This window comes from Salvia miltiorrhiza, unplaced genomic scaffold, assembly GCF_028751815.1.
Source record: "Salvia miltiorrhiza cultivar Shanhuang (shh) unplaced genomic scaffold, IMPLAD_Smil_shh original_scaffold_220:::fragment_1, whole genome shotgun sequence".
In the NCBI taxonomy this organism is placed as follows: Eukaryota; Viridiplantae; Streptophyta; class Magnoliopsida; order Lamiales; family Lamiaceae; genus Salvia; species Salvia miltiorrhiza.
Window position 1 is genome coordinate 123,194 of NW_026651504.1, and position 12,869 is coordinate 136,062.

General features: G+C 35.6%; 2 protein-coding genes across 2 annotated transcripts; both read right to left on the reverse strand.

Annotated features, from left to right (window-relative positions):
* Positions 1 to 967: 967 nt before the first annotated feature.
* LOC131003552 (major pollen allergen Lol p 11-like) lies at positions 968 to 2,740 on the reverse strand. Its single transcript, XM_057930065.1, has 2 exons — positions 2,385 to 2,740; positions 968 to 1,462 (listed from the first exon to the last, which is right to left on the reverse strand). The coding sequence occupies exons 1-2, from the start codon at positions 2,536 to 2,538 to the stop codon at positions 1,134 to 1,136; spliced, it is 483 nt and encodes a 160-aa protein (XP_057786048.1). The 5' UTR covers positions 2,539 to 2,740; the 3' UTR covers positions 968 to 1,133.
* Positions 2,741 to 8,055: 5,315 nt separating this feature from the next.
* On the reverse strand, positions 8,056 to 10,510 carry LOC131003550 (inositol-3-phosphate synthase-like). The gene is made up of 7 exons (XM_057930064.1): positions 10,215 to 10,510; positions 10,070 to 10,138; positions 9,767 to 9,902; positions 9,443 to 9,690; positions 8,663 to 9,371; positions 8,520 to 8,582; positions 8,056 to 8,407 (listed from the first exon to the last, which is right to left on the reverse strand). The coding sequence occupies exons 1-7, from the start codon at positions 10,400 to 10,402 to the stop codon at positions 8,288 to 8,290; spliced, it is 1,533 nt and encodes a 510-aa protein (XP_057786047.1). The 5' UTR covers positions 10,403 to 10,510; the 3' UTR covers positions 8,056 to 8,287.
* Positions 10,511 to 12,869: the final 2,359 nt, after the last annotated feature.

The following is a 12,869-nucleotide window of genomic DNA, read 5'->3' on the forward strand; positions in this document are numbered from 1 at the left end:
TCCTCTCACTTGATACTTGGTATAGATAATAATTAGATATCAATATTAGATTATTCACCATGCTTTTGTGTTTCATTTCCTATGGATAGGATACTTGATTAACTATATATTGGATGTCAAATAAGATATCGCAAATTATTGGGTGCGACCGTCGCACAGGTGTGCGACGGGTCGACCCGGCTCCAAACCCGCCCTCCTGATCCGGAACCCTGACCCGCGTGGGTTTGACCCATACTCCTAATTATTACATTTGTTTATAATAATTGTTACTTTTAATAAACATAATATATACATTTGTTCATATAAATGTATATTGATATGTATAATGTTTTATATTGAATGAATGTAAATATTTATATTAATATAAGTATACATTTGTGCGACCAAATGTATATCTTATGCTTATTAAAAGTAAATACTCCTATTAGGGTTTAGTGTTCATGCTTAGGGTTTAGTTTTCACCTATTAGGGTTTAGTGTTCACGCTTAGGGTTTAGTTTACAGGGTTTAGGGTTTAGTTTATAGAATTTAGGGTTTAGAAAATATAATACTGTATATTAAATGAAGGAAAATACCTATATTTATATAAGTATACATTTGTGCGAACAAATGTATATTTCATGCTTATTAAAAGTAATAATTATTATAAACAAATGTAATAATTTAAGATTTAGGATTTCGGGTCTGGAATGCGGGCCGGGTCGGGCGCGGGCCGGGGCGGACCCGTCACACACTGTGCGACGGTCGCACCCAAGACCAGCTAATAAGATATATAATTGTAATATACTCCACTTTTTATAAATGGACCAAGTATCTTGTAGAAATAGATTAGGTATTTTACTATAATTTCGACATATTTGTACAAAAATTAAAAACATTAGGATATAAACGATATTTTGTATGGATGGAAAAGAATCCTACTGCATCAATTAACCAAGTCTTCACATAGGCAAGAAAAGAAACGGGCGGGCATCAACAATAGCGAGTAACTATTGCAATATTGTAATCGTGGATGCCACATTTAAGTGACGAAGCACAAAATTACACATAACACAACACAACACCATCATCTCAAAACAGATGAAACAATCAAACTACTAACTTAGGATGGATGCAAGTGAGAAAGAAGAAGTTTCAAAATTCCTCTGTTTCTTGGTATTTCTGGAGGATCTGTGCGCAGTTGGGCAAAGCCGTCTTCTTTAGGAATCCCATGTTGTTGGCGTATCGAATGTTGGAGGTCATGCCGTTGTTGCGGGTGAGGATGACGCGGGCACGGTCGCGCCCGGCATTCGGGGTGGCGCACTCAGGGTTCGCGCTCTTCACCAGGATGGCGTCGCAGACGTCGTCACCACAGTCAGTCGCCACATCGACTGCATAACGCCCACTGTGATCGGTCACGGCCTCGGTGGAGTAGGTGATCTTATCGGAGTCCTTGCTGCGGCACTCGATTCTCACGGTGGCACCTGCACCGCACCATCTTCGGTTAAGCTAAATAATACTACTAGTATTTATGTAACCACATATATATATATGCTTCACTTTTGATCAATGTATGCTACCCGACCACACTATTTGGATTCCGGGTTTATATCTATAAAAACCAATGTCATTAACAACTATACGTTCCAATTTGATTATCATATTATTCACAAATATGAGCTCCAATGCAATGTACAACTATCTTGTTCGAGTCTATTAGTTGGTTAGATCTTCACACACTCCTTCCTTACCATATTATACACCACATGTTTACTTCTTATATATGATTGAATATCTTTTTTCTTCATTATTAGGATTTTTTTCAATCTCAATCTTTCAATAGAATATAAATGAGACAAAACTAACTCAAATGATAGAAATTATCCAAATATTTCAGTCCATATTATTAAGCAATACATTAGCCTAAACTATTTTTGTCTAAGTAATTAATCCTAAAAATAAATGTTTTATAAGCTGGATCTACTTGTGTGATCATTGCGCGTTAACAAAATTTAAAGCCCACCATTTCTTGTTTATTTCAATTCATGAAAATTTAAAACCTACCAATTTTGATAGATTATTAAATTTTGGGTAGATGGGATCCAGCTTGAGTCTATGTTACACTTACGCACTACGCATTTTTCAATTTTTATTTTTAACTTCCAAAATACTCAAAAGGACAAAGATTTACACAAACAACTGAACAAGATCAGCTAAATTCAATAAATCCCAATATGGCGAGTAGCTTCATTGAAACGGCGAGACGAAAAACCCTCACTAAATTGTACTAGAAATCAAGCAATGCCCAAGTTAACACACACCATTAACATAGATCTAAAGAATAATTCAAATTTAACCCAACATGTGTGTGTGTGTGACACAGAGAGAGAGAGAGGATTTAATCACCGGCCATATACTCAGTGGCGTCGGTCTCATAGCCGCAGCGGCAGGTGTCGCAGTAGACAGAGCCCTGCACATGGAACGACTCGCTCACGAAACGAGCGGTGACGATGGCCGGAACGACGCACGCAGCTAAAAGCAGCAGCAAAATTCTCGCCATTTAAGAGATCTGCCAAGGAATTCCAAGTGTGTGTGAGAGAGTGAGGATTGGGGGGTGAAGGAAGGAGTGGTGGGTGTGTATGTATATAGTGTGGGGCGAGATGCTCACATGGGCTGTTGTCATTATCATGCAATTCCTCTATTTTTCTATGCATTCATTTTTTTTTTTTTTTGTTTAAAGCCGCGGTTTGTTGTAAATGTTTGCGTCGGTGGGGAGTGGTGTAAGCTTGGATTTATCGCATTTTTAAAAAAATAATATTAATAATGAGGACTCGAAATTAATCAATTTGTTCTATAATTGAAGGGGAGTGGTGTAAAGCCTGGATTTATTAATTTGGATAATATATATATATATATGTGTGTGTGTGTGTGTGTGCGCTTTTTCTACTAAGTTTATTTATACTTTTAAAAAAAATCATGCAATTTCTTAGTATATTTTGCTTTTTGTTTACAAACTATAATATACGATAATACATGATTTGGTCAGGAAGAAAAAAGTATATAGTGAAGATAGAAAGAGGAAAGCAAGCATATTATATTGGAAGGAATAAAGTGATTCCTAAGAATAGAAATTGCAAACCTTTCGCAAAAGCAATATTTAGCAAACAGAAAAATGTGAGTCAATAATTCACAAATATATGCAGTCATAGATAAGTGTCCATGATTGATATTACAAGTAATGCATATTTTTTTTCGCGGATACAACTAATACATATATATTTACATGTCTGATATTCGCAAAATAAATAATGGAAAGTTTGAGTTAGGGTCGACTGCACTGGCTAGCTACTAAATTCAACCTACGTTTTGCTAGGGTAGGATTTGAAATTTTAGATGTCTAAAATATTACTCCCTCCGTCCCAATAATGAAGCCATACACACTTCAGTTGGGCACGGAGATTAAGGTTAGTTAGATTAGGGAGTTTAGTGTAGATTTTAAATATATTTAAATTCTATTGATTGCATTTTAAAGGGTATTAATTTTTTCTCTCCTCTATAATCATACGCAACCGCAGCACCGCTTCGATTCCTCCATGGAATCGCTGCCGGCCACCACCACCAAAGTCCTTCTATCTCCCTCATAAACCTATTATTAGAGACATGAAATAATATTTCTTTTATTTGTGGTTTACAATAAATAGTAATGATATTCTCCACACACAAAAAGAGAAGAAAAAGAGTTATGATGATTCTATATTTTGATATGAAATCAATTTATATATTTTATGTTGAGTTATGCCACCATAAAATACTACAGTGCAGTAGTTGACAGTTCTTATAATTTATTATGAAATTGCAAGTGTGTTTAGTATTTTAGTAGTATTCAATAAATCTATGAAGTCAGATTGTGGCAGTCATGCACCGGTTAATTATAAATTTTGTTAATTTATTTATTTTTAATAAAAAAGGAATTCATTATTTTACTATATTATTTGTATTGTAAATTAAAAAAATAACTATAGTTTGAACAATATAATAAGATAACTAAATCTTTTTTATAAGAAAAAATAATTAAAAAAATTCCTATTTAACTAGTGTGTGGGTAGGCTCACCGCTCATTAGTATTTGTCATAATATTTTGGTAGCAACATTAAATTGAGGTTGCATGTGATGTGAAGGAAGCTAACTTAAAGGAAGAGCAAGTTTTAAGAGTACCCAGGTTGGATCTGGGTTGACCCATTATAATTGATTATAAGTTGACCCGTTTGGTGTGATTAATGATAATCATTAATCTGCATTTATTAGACACGAATAGATCTTGCATGGTTATGAGCGAAAGTCATTAATTAGCGATTAATGTCTTCGGCTTTAGTCTTAACGTGCAACGCACATGTATTAATGCATTCTGGGCCGACAGACCTGGGCTCGGCCCACTTGTCGATTCAATTTAAAATGTCAAAAAAATGTATGTATATATAGACAGGGAGAGAGTGAGAGAGAGAAAATTCCTAAAATAAAATATATAGAGAGAAAAGATTCGGTGATAATAATTAGGTGGGATGAAAAATGAGAATGAATTTGAACTTAGATATTCAAATATTATCACTAATATTTATTAAAAATAATTGCGTGAAATGAAAATAATAAATAAATTAATATAAGTTTATAAATAAATTAATGTAACAAAGGAATATGTATTCACATGAGTTTGAATTCTAAAAGAGACAAAATTTTCACCATATTAATTAAAACACGATTATTCATGTATTACATTTATTTATTCATAAATTTATATTGACTTATTTATTATTTTTATTTCTCATGAAATATAGCATTCTCATTGTATCCATAAAAAACTAAAAAAATAAAAATAAACATTTAGTTCCCCTAAAAAGGCTAGTATATATATTGTAAGACTGCAAAGGCTAGAGTACGACCAATTGGGTTTGATTTATGTTAAACCAGCTTTTGCGATGAGTACTGTCATGGGATTGTCCTTGGGTGAGAAGAAGTGGAAGAGACCAAAAAGAGGAGAGTACCGGGTGGATGTTGATGTTCTTTTCGATGAAGGGGCGCAAGCTTTCGGCGTTGGGGTGATCGTCAGGAATGAGCTGGGGACGATCTGTGCTGCACTATCCAAGAGAACTCAACCCACGACGAATTCTATGATAGCGGAAGTGATGACGGTGGTGGCTGGTATAGTGTTCTGCATGGAGTGCGATTTCAGGCCAATCCGCATTTACACGGATTCGATGTTGGCTGCGAGAGTTATGGCAGATCCGGCAGAGGAGGCGGATTTCTTGCCGCTTGATATACGCGAGATCCTTGTGGCTGCTCGTGATAGTATTCTTATTGGTGTTTTCCATACGTATAGATCGGCGAATGAGGCCGCACATTGTTTGGCGCAGCAGATTGATAGTAGTTGTCAGTGGACGCATGATTTCCCACGTTGGCTTAGGGATATTGTACGACTTGACGTTGAGTAATAAATTCGTACTCCTTTCCCTTTCAAAAAATACATATCATGTGTATATTAATAATATCATACAACAAAAATGTTATATTTGATGATGAAAAATGAGATGTAACATGTAATGTCATAAATAGGGATGTCAATCGGGCAAATCCACCGAATTTCAAGCTAGCCCTACCTGATTACGGGTTATTTGGATGTGGGCTAATCGGGTTGAAAAAAATTTCGGGTTAAAAATTTTCAACCATAACCCTAAAAATGTTTGGGTTTCGGGCTAGCCCATCGGGTTAGTCGGGCTAAAAAATTTATTTAAAAAAATTAACTAATATATTTCTCTTAACAATATTATATTTGTAATAAATAAATACACACATAAATAAGTAACTTTTCTACATCGACTTATATAATAACTAATATGCGAGTCTTAGAGATATAAAGATGCAATATTTTTATTAAATAAGTACTCACTACGTCCCTGAAATAAGTTCATCTTTTTCCTTTTTGAGACGTCCCCCAAATAAGTTCCTCTTTTTTTATTTCCATTTTTGGACAACTACACCACCACTAATAATACTTTATTTATTCTTACTTTTCACTTTTTCACCACTCCCAATACTAATTATAACACTTTTTCACCTTTTCATCACTCCCAATACTAATTATAATACATTTTTCTCCACTATCAATACACTTGACCACTTTTCCTTAAAACTCGTGCCGTCCCTAAAGAGGAACCTATTTCAGGGACGGAGGGAGTATCATTTTTTAATTTTTACATTTAAATATTTTATGTTAAGTATTAAATTGAAAATACAGAGAAGTGAAATGATAAGTATGACTTCTAATATTGAACAAAAATACATTTTAGAAACATTTGAAAAAGAAATCTTATTATACTAATTTTCATAAGTAAAGTAATGAAGTTGAAAATCAAATAACGAGAAAATTTTCATATAATCAAGTGAACATATTATTTCTGGGTCGGCCCTATAGGATTTCGGGTTAATTTCAGGCCGACTCTATCGGGTACCGAACTATTCGGTTACGGGCTAATTGGATTGTAATTTTTATCGGGTTGAAAATTTTCAGCCCTAACTCTCTCGAATTGGTGGGTTAATCGAGCCATCCCACAGGTTTCGAGTTGGATTGACATCCCTAGCCATAAACCAACCAAGTTGGATCAAAATATATTTATGATTTGCATTTTAATCAATCTTCAATAATATATACTCCCTCCGTCCGCAATATCATTTCCATATTGTGGACTACGCGAATTTTAAGAAAAGCGGCGGATTGTAATAGATAGTAGTTAATATTATAGTGATTGGAGTTTGGGTCCCACTATTGTTGTGAGTGAAAGTTTGTCGACCCGATTTCTATAAATAGAAGTGGAAACGATATCACGGACAAACCAAAATGACAAATATAAAAGCGATATCATGGACGGAGGAAGTACTTTGTATGTTCCGTAAAAATTGTCTCCGATTTCCTTTTTGTAAGTCTAAAATTTAAATTTTCATTTTATGGCTGAAAGAGCATTGATTTTATTTTATGTTTGCTTGATATAGCCATATCTAATGACTTTTAAATTGATAATTTATTGTTGTGATTAATAAGAAATTTGTCAGGCGGACAAAAGATATTAGATATAAATATTAGACGTAAATATACCTATGACACACCAAAAATGATGTACATAATGAAAATGACACAGATTTTAAGAAAAAATATACTAATTATATTTGAGTGGAGATTGGATCTCACATCCTTTTATAAATAGTGAGAGGAAAAGTTTATGTGACCATTTTAAATACCCAATAACAAATAATTTAATGGGCCGCCAGGTAGTGGGAGGTCCAGTTAATTTGCTAGAGTCCATACTATGGATTATATATACTCCAAAATTTATAAGTATTATATACTCCCTCCGTCCACGAAATGAATACCCATTTGTGGACGGCACGGGTTTTAAAAAATGTATGGAGTGTAGTTTGAATAGTGGGTTCCACTTTTTGAGTGTATTAATTAAAGAGATGTGTGGGTTACACTTGCCAAAAAGAGAAATGAGTACTCATTTCGTGGACGGACGAAAAAGGAAATATGGGTACTCATTTCGTGGACGGAGGGAGTATATGATACTCATACGAGAGTCATGCGGCCCCATCCATTGAACGAATGGCGCCTAATGGTAGAGTATATATCCACAAGGCTGAAATTATTTTATTAATTTTGGGGTTCGAATGAGTTTTTTGACATAAACTATAAACATAATATTGTAAGCCATTTTATTTTGAAAAAATATTGCAATTAGTTATTAGTATATATTTATAAATAAATAGTAATAAAAATGAAGCATAATTATTTTATTCTCTTATATCTTAAATAAATTTGGATGTCCCCCGGGCTTATCACTTTTTTACTTTTAACAATCATAGGTTCCAAGCCACGATTTTATTTTTTTCACATGGTACGTATAATAATTTGTCATCTCAACTTGTGACTCATACTTGTATGTGAGGATAGTCATCTATAATGTTTTGATATATATCTCAAATTTTAGACAGAAAATGACTTAATATAGAATAGAAGTACGTAGAAAGGCCATTTAATAATATTTTCTCTTAATTTTGGAAATAAGAAGAGGCAATAAGAAATTACAGAAAAGTAGTTACATATAAGGGATAAGCTAGCTAGGCTCTAAAAGAGCTAGAGCAAACAAAATACACTTGCAATAGCTACATAAAAAATAGATTAATAGTAAGGAAAAAGGGAGAGAAAAATTAAAACAGAGTCTTATGAAAATATAGTTGATCAAAAAGAGATGGTAAATGAATCTTCACTTGTATTCCAAAATCATGTTGTTTTCGGGAGCCAATCCAACACAGGCCCTAAATATGTTCTCCATCATCGCCCGCTGCTTCGACAACGCGTTCACCACGGGTGTTCCCGGAGGCACCTATTTCATATATAACAATTAATTACATATTTTTGTGTGGAAGCTATAGTTTTGATTGGTAGCGATTTTTGTCCTGAAAAGTAAGAATAAAGAGTGTTTGTAGTGTACTTACAAGAGGGGCCTTGGTTAGATAGCTAAGGATGGTGGCCACAGGGTGGAAAGAGTGGAATTTTCCCTGCAAGTGCAAGATATTGATATTAATAATTAATAAAAAAGTTGTAGTGTAAGAATTAGGTAGAGTTGATGAATTGTAACCTCGTTGTGAGTTTTGAGTTGGATTCGAGTGGTGAGCTCAGCAAGAAGGACCAAGTCAAGAATGATGGGAGCTGCAAGAAGAGAGTCCTCGCAAGTGTTGTGCATTACTATGGTGCTTTTGCCTCCCATGAAGATCTCGGAGGTGTACTCGTCCATGGCCCTCTTGCTGTCTCCCACGTACGGGACATACTTAATGACAACGACGTGGTCGGGGTGCTCGCCCGGCTCGTACAGGATGCCGTTGCTTGCCACCATGTCGTCCACCACGTTGCTCTTGGAGATCTCCTTGGAGCGGAAGGTCTGAGGGGCCGACAGGTTCATTCCGTCGTTGTTTCCCAAGTGATTGTAACTCACTATGGAGGTTGGCTTAATACCAGCCCCAACCAGGAAATCAACGAGAGCCGATTTCATCTTGGTCTGCCCACTCTTGAAATCATCTCCACCAATCAAAGAGTTCCTGCTAATGGCCAGCTCAATGAGCCCCGGGACAAATGTGTTTTGCGGGCTGCCATTGATGAAAGGCACGTTCTCAAGAATGCAAGCCAGTCCAAAGAGGGTGGAGGGAGAGATCTCGGATTCATCCCTCTCCAAGGAGGCCATCAGGTTCTCAGTCGTGTCGTTCACACCCACCACCACGTTGCTATACCTCTCCGTGTTGCCCGTCCACAGCACCACCACCCTCTCCACCTTCTTCTTCTCCTTGAACTCCCTGCACCAAATCAACCACTTCAATTCGCCATTGCCCTACTCTACCCTCAAACAATTAATTACTACTCTTACCTAATGTCTCTCATCACTTGTTCCACCTGTTCCTTCTTGGTCCCTTTGATCACGTTGTTCGCACGTGCGCCTTGATTGGCGGCGATGAAATCTGCGTCGTAGATTCCTGGGAGTGGGACCATGTGCTCCATGTAGGGCCGCAGCTGTTTTTGAAGATCAATGTCCAACACTTTGGCTCTGCCCATTGCGTCACCCAAATTCATGTCGCTTATGTCCCATCCTCCAAAAACGATGTCGTCCGGGTTCACCTGATTAATAACCACACTCAAATTCATTAACTATATAAATCACCAATCATCATCATATTAATATTATGAGACAGACCATGGGGAGCAAGCTTTTGAACGGAGCGTATATCTCTTCTCCATTGAAGGACCCGACCCGGATTGAGGAAGCCTGGGTTAGCGACCCGAAATAGTTCGCCTGTTGCACCTTGTCTTTCGTCGCCCACGAAATCCCCCTGCGTTAAGATTCCCATTTCTCAATTTTCGTCACAGATATCATCCAAAATTCAATCTTATTCCTTCATTGCTCATCAAAATCGGATATTGCATAGATTCTAGAAATTCAATTTCGCTTTTATACAGTTTATAGAAATTTAATTCAAAAAAGAGAAAGAAAACTCACTCCCGATTTGCAATGACGCCAGCAGTAAGGGTTGAGCCGTTGTTCCCTCCCCACCCAACAAGCATAACCCTACAAAAACAAATCAATCTCAACATTAAAAAATTCGAAAAAAAAAAAATACAATTTTCTTAGTAGGAAAACATACCCTAATTTAGGGACATGGGCGTCGGTTTTGAACTCGTATTGGACAGTTTTGGGCTTCACAATCCAGTGGTAAGAGCCGTTTCTGTTCTCGTGAACGAGCTCGGTGGTTTCGTAGTTGTAGACAGAGTGAATCTCAGTGTCTGTGTACTTCACGTTGGGGCTTTCGACCTTGAAGCTCTCGATAAACATTTTCGGAAAAGGAGAATTTGTTTGTTGAGGACAGAGAGAGAGAGAGAGGGAGATTTTAGGAGCGGAAAACAAGTGTGTGCCTCTGTATTGTGCTGTGTGTGTGAGTTCTTTGGGCTGGCAGCGAGAAGATTGCATAAATAGGCACGAGAGTGGACACGTGGCGGCGGTTCAATGGACGTGACCCATCTCGTGAAATGTATAACTGAAGCTTAGCCATGCAAAAATTCAAGTTTATTATATATTACCATACTGATTTATGTTTATTACATATTTATTCAGATTCAATAACATATTTTATGATTTAGTTGTATTTATAGCGTTTGATGAACACAAATTGTGACCAATGAATTCGTCTTATACAAACTAGGCCAGGCCCCCGCTATTTTCGATTGCTAGCTATAAGGCGTATTTGGAAACTGTAAGCCCAAGTATCTCTCTAATCCTAACAAAAATGTAGCAACATATATTCCTAATTCACCGATCGGATTGACCAACAATTCAACAAATTCCTTAATTTTTAGGTTTCACCTGCGCCAACAAACTCATCACAAATATCTGATTTTTTTCCCCTCCTAATAAAGCTATAGACGAAAGCACATGTTACATAAAGTCCTAAAATAACGAGAGTTCAAACTCGATTTCGTGATTTTATTTAAATGAAAAGGTCGAACTTAAGCTGAAAAGCACCAACTTTACTACTCCTTGTTATTTTCTTGTTCTGGTTAGGATGAACTAATTTGATTATTCTAACTTTAGATTCAGTTTTCATCATGATAGGTAGTCTGTTTGGGTTTATTTCTTCTTTGATTGTTCTGGGTATAATCAATTTTGGACTATTTCTAAGGTTGTTTTTAGTCAATTTGATTTCTATTTTTCCTTGTTGATTCCTCTGAGTATTGTCACTTTTGGGCAACATAATATATGAAATATCGATTAATTTTATATTTACAGGTTGAGGGTCCGCCTAATCCCTCACCTTTTAGGTGTTTAAATTTTTTTTTATGTAAATTAGTCACTTATTATTATTATTATTATTATTATTATTATTATTATTATTATTATTATTATTATTATTATTATTATTTAGAGATCACGTCAATGAAATTGAATTTAAAACTTTTGATATCGTAAATTAACAATTCTAATTCTAGGTCCACACATGCTTAATCAGTATTCACTTAATTTTAGCGTGCGTGTGTTCGCCAACGATAAGGGGTTAATGTATAAGGTTAAAGGTCTTGAGTTTGAATCTCTTATGATGCGACCTTTAAATTTCTTTATTTGATACTGTTAATTTATATAAAAAGGAGTATTCACTTAATTTTGGGGGCCGAAAGTAGTCACTTCATTATCTCTAAATTGGTATTAGTCTATACAATCTTAAAACAAATCGCGGAAGACTGTGTCAATGAGTGAAGCGAAATAGAAATTAGAAAACAAATTAAAAATGGTAAGATAAACACAAGGGGGCAGAAAGCAAAGGGATTGATATTAAAATTGCTGAAAATTAATCTGAAAAGCTAATTAAAAGCAAGTTGACGATGAAGGGCGATGAGTCGAGCAGGATGCGATGGGCATAGCAGTTTTTCGATTTAAATTTTGTTGTCAGAGTCGGCCATAAGAAACCAAAGGTAGAAGAAATGGACATGTGTGGGATGAGCTGAACGCGTGTCCACCTCCTCTACTGTGTGAACATGCTAGAATCAATCCAACGCCTCAATCACTTCATCTTCACTTTTTTCATTCTCCATTTCGCTTTTCAAATCAAATTCACAACTCTATATTCAAAACTTTATTCTATATATATGAAGATTCGTAACTTTATATGACCTATAAATTTTTATTAGGCTTTATTATTCAAATTTTAACTACCATAACAATTGTCCGACGAATTGATATGCACGCATATATTTCCTATTTCTACAAAAAATAAATAACTTTATGTCTATTTGCGACGTCTATAAAAATTAATTCATTTTCATTTTAACACCATACTCTAAAACTTATTATTATGAATACATTCATTTATTTATCTTTTTTTATTATATAATGAATCTCTTTCTTCACTCATAATATAATTCAGGGTTAATTACATATAATATCACGAACTTTGCCCAAAATTCATTTTCCCCACGATCTATAATAATTACATTTTTTTTATCAAATACTTTGACATTTGTTAAATTTCCCCACGATCTTTTTTACCCTCAAATCGGAATCGACGTAGCGCTGATTTGGCTCGCCGGCACACACCATTCCAATAAATTAAACGATGCGTTTCAGTTTAAACATTAAAATCCTCGTTTTAGCAATCAGCGCCACCAATGGGCGAAGCATCGGTGCCAACAATCGGCGCACTGGTTTGGAAGATTGGAAACACGAAGCAATCGGTGCCAACATTTAGCAAGCAATTGGCACCACTGGTTTGGAAGACCTCGACACGAAGACTTCCACACTGGTCCGGAGA

What these genes read in the sequence shown, in the direction of transcription:
- LOC131003552 (XM_057930065.1), bottom strand. Translation starts at nt 2,538, where the DNA reads ATGGCGAGAATTTTGCTGCTGCTTTTAGCTGCGTGCGTCGTTCCGGCC. An exon ending in CGCCACTGAGTATATGGCCG is followed by an intron (nt 1,463 to 2,384) that starts GTGATTAAATCC and finishes GGTGCGGTGCAG; the next exon opens with GTGCCACCGTGAGAATCGAG.
- LOC131003550 (XM_057930064.1), bottom strand. Translation starts at nt 10,402, where the DNA reads ATGTTTATCGAGAGCTTCAAGGTCGAAAGCCCCAACGTGAAGTACACA. An exon ending in GCCCATGTCCCTAAATTAGG is followed by an intron (nt 10,139 to 10,214) that starts GTATGTTTTCCT and finishes TTGTTTTTGTAG; the next exon opens with GGTTATGCTTGTTGGGTGGG. An exon ending in ATCTAACCAAGGCCCCTCTT is followed by an intron (nt 8,408 to 8,519) that starts GTAAGTACACTA and finishes TATATGAAATAG; the next exon opens with GTGCCTCCGGGAACACCCGT.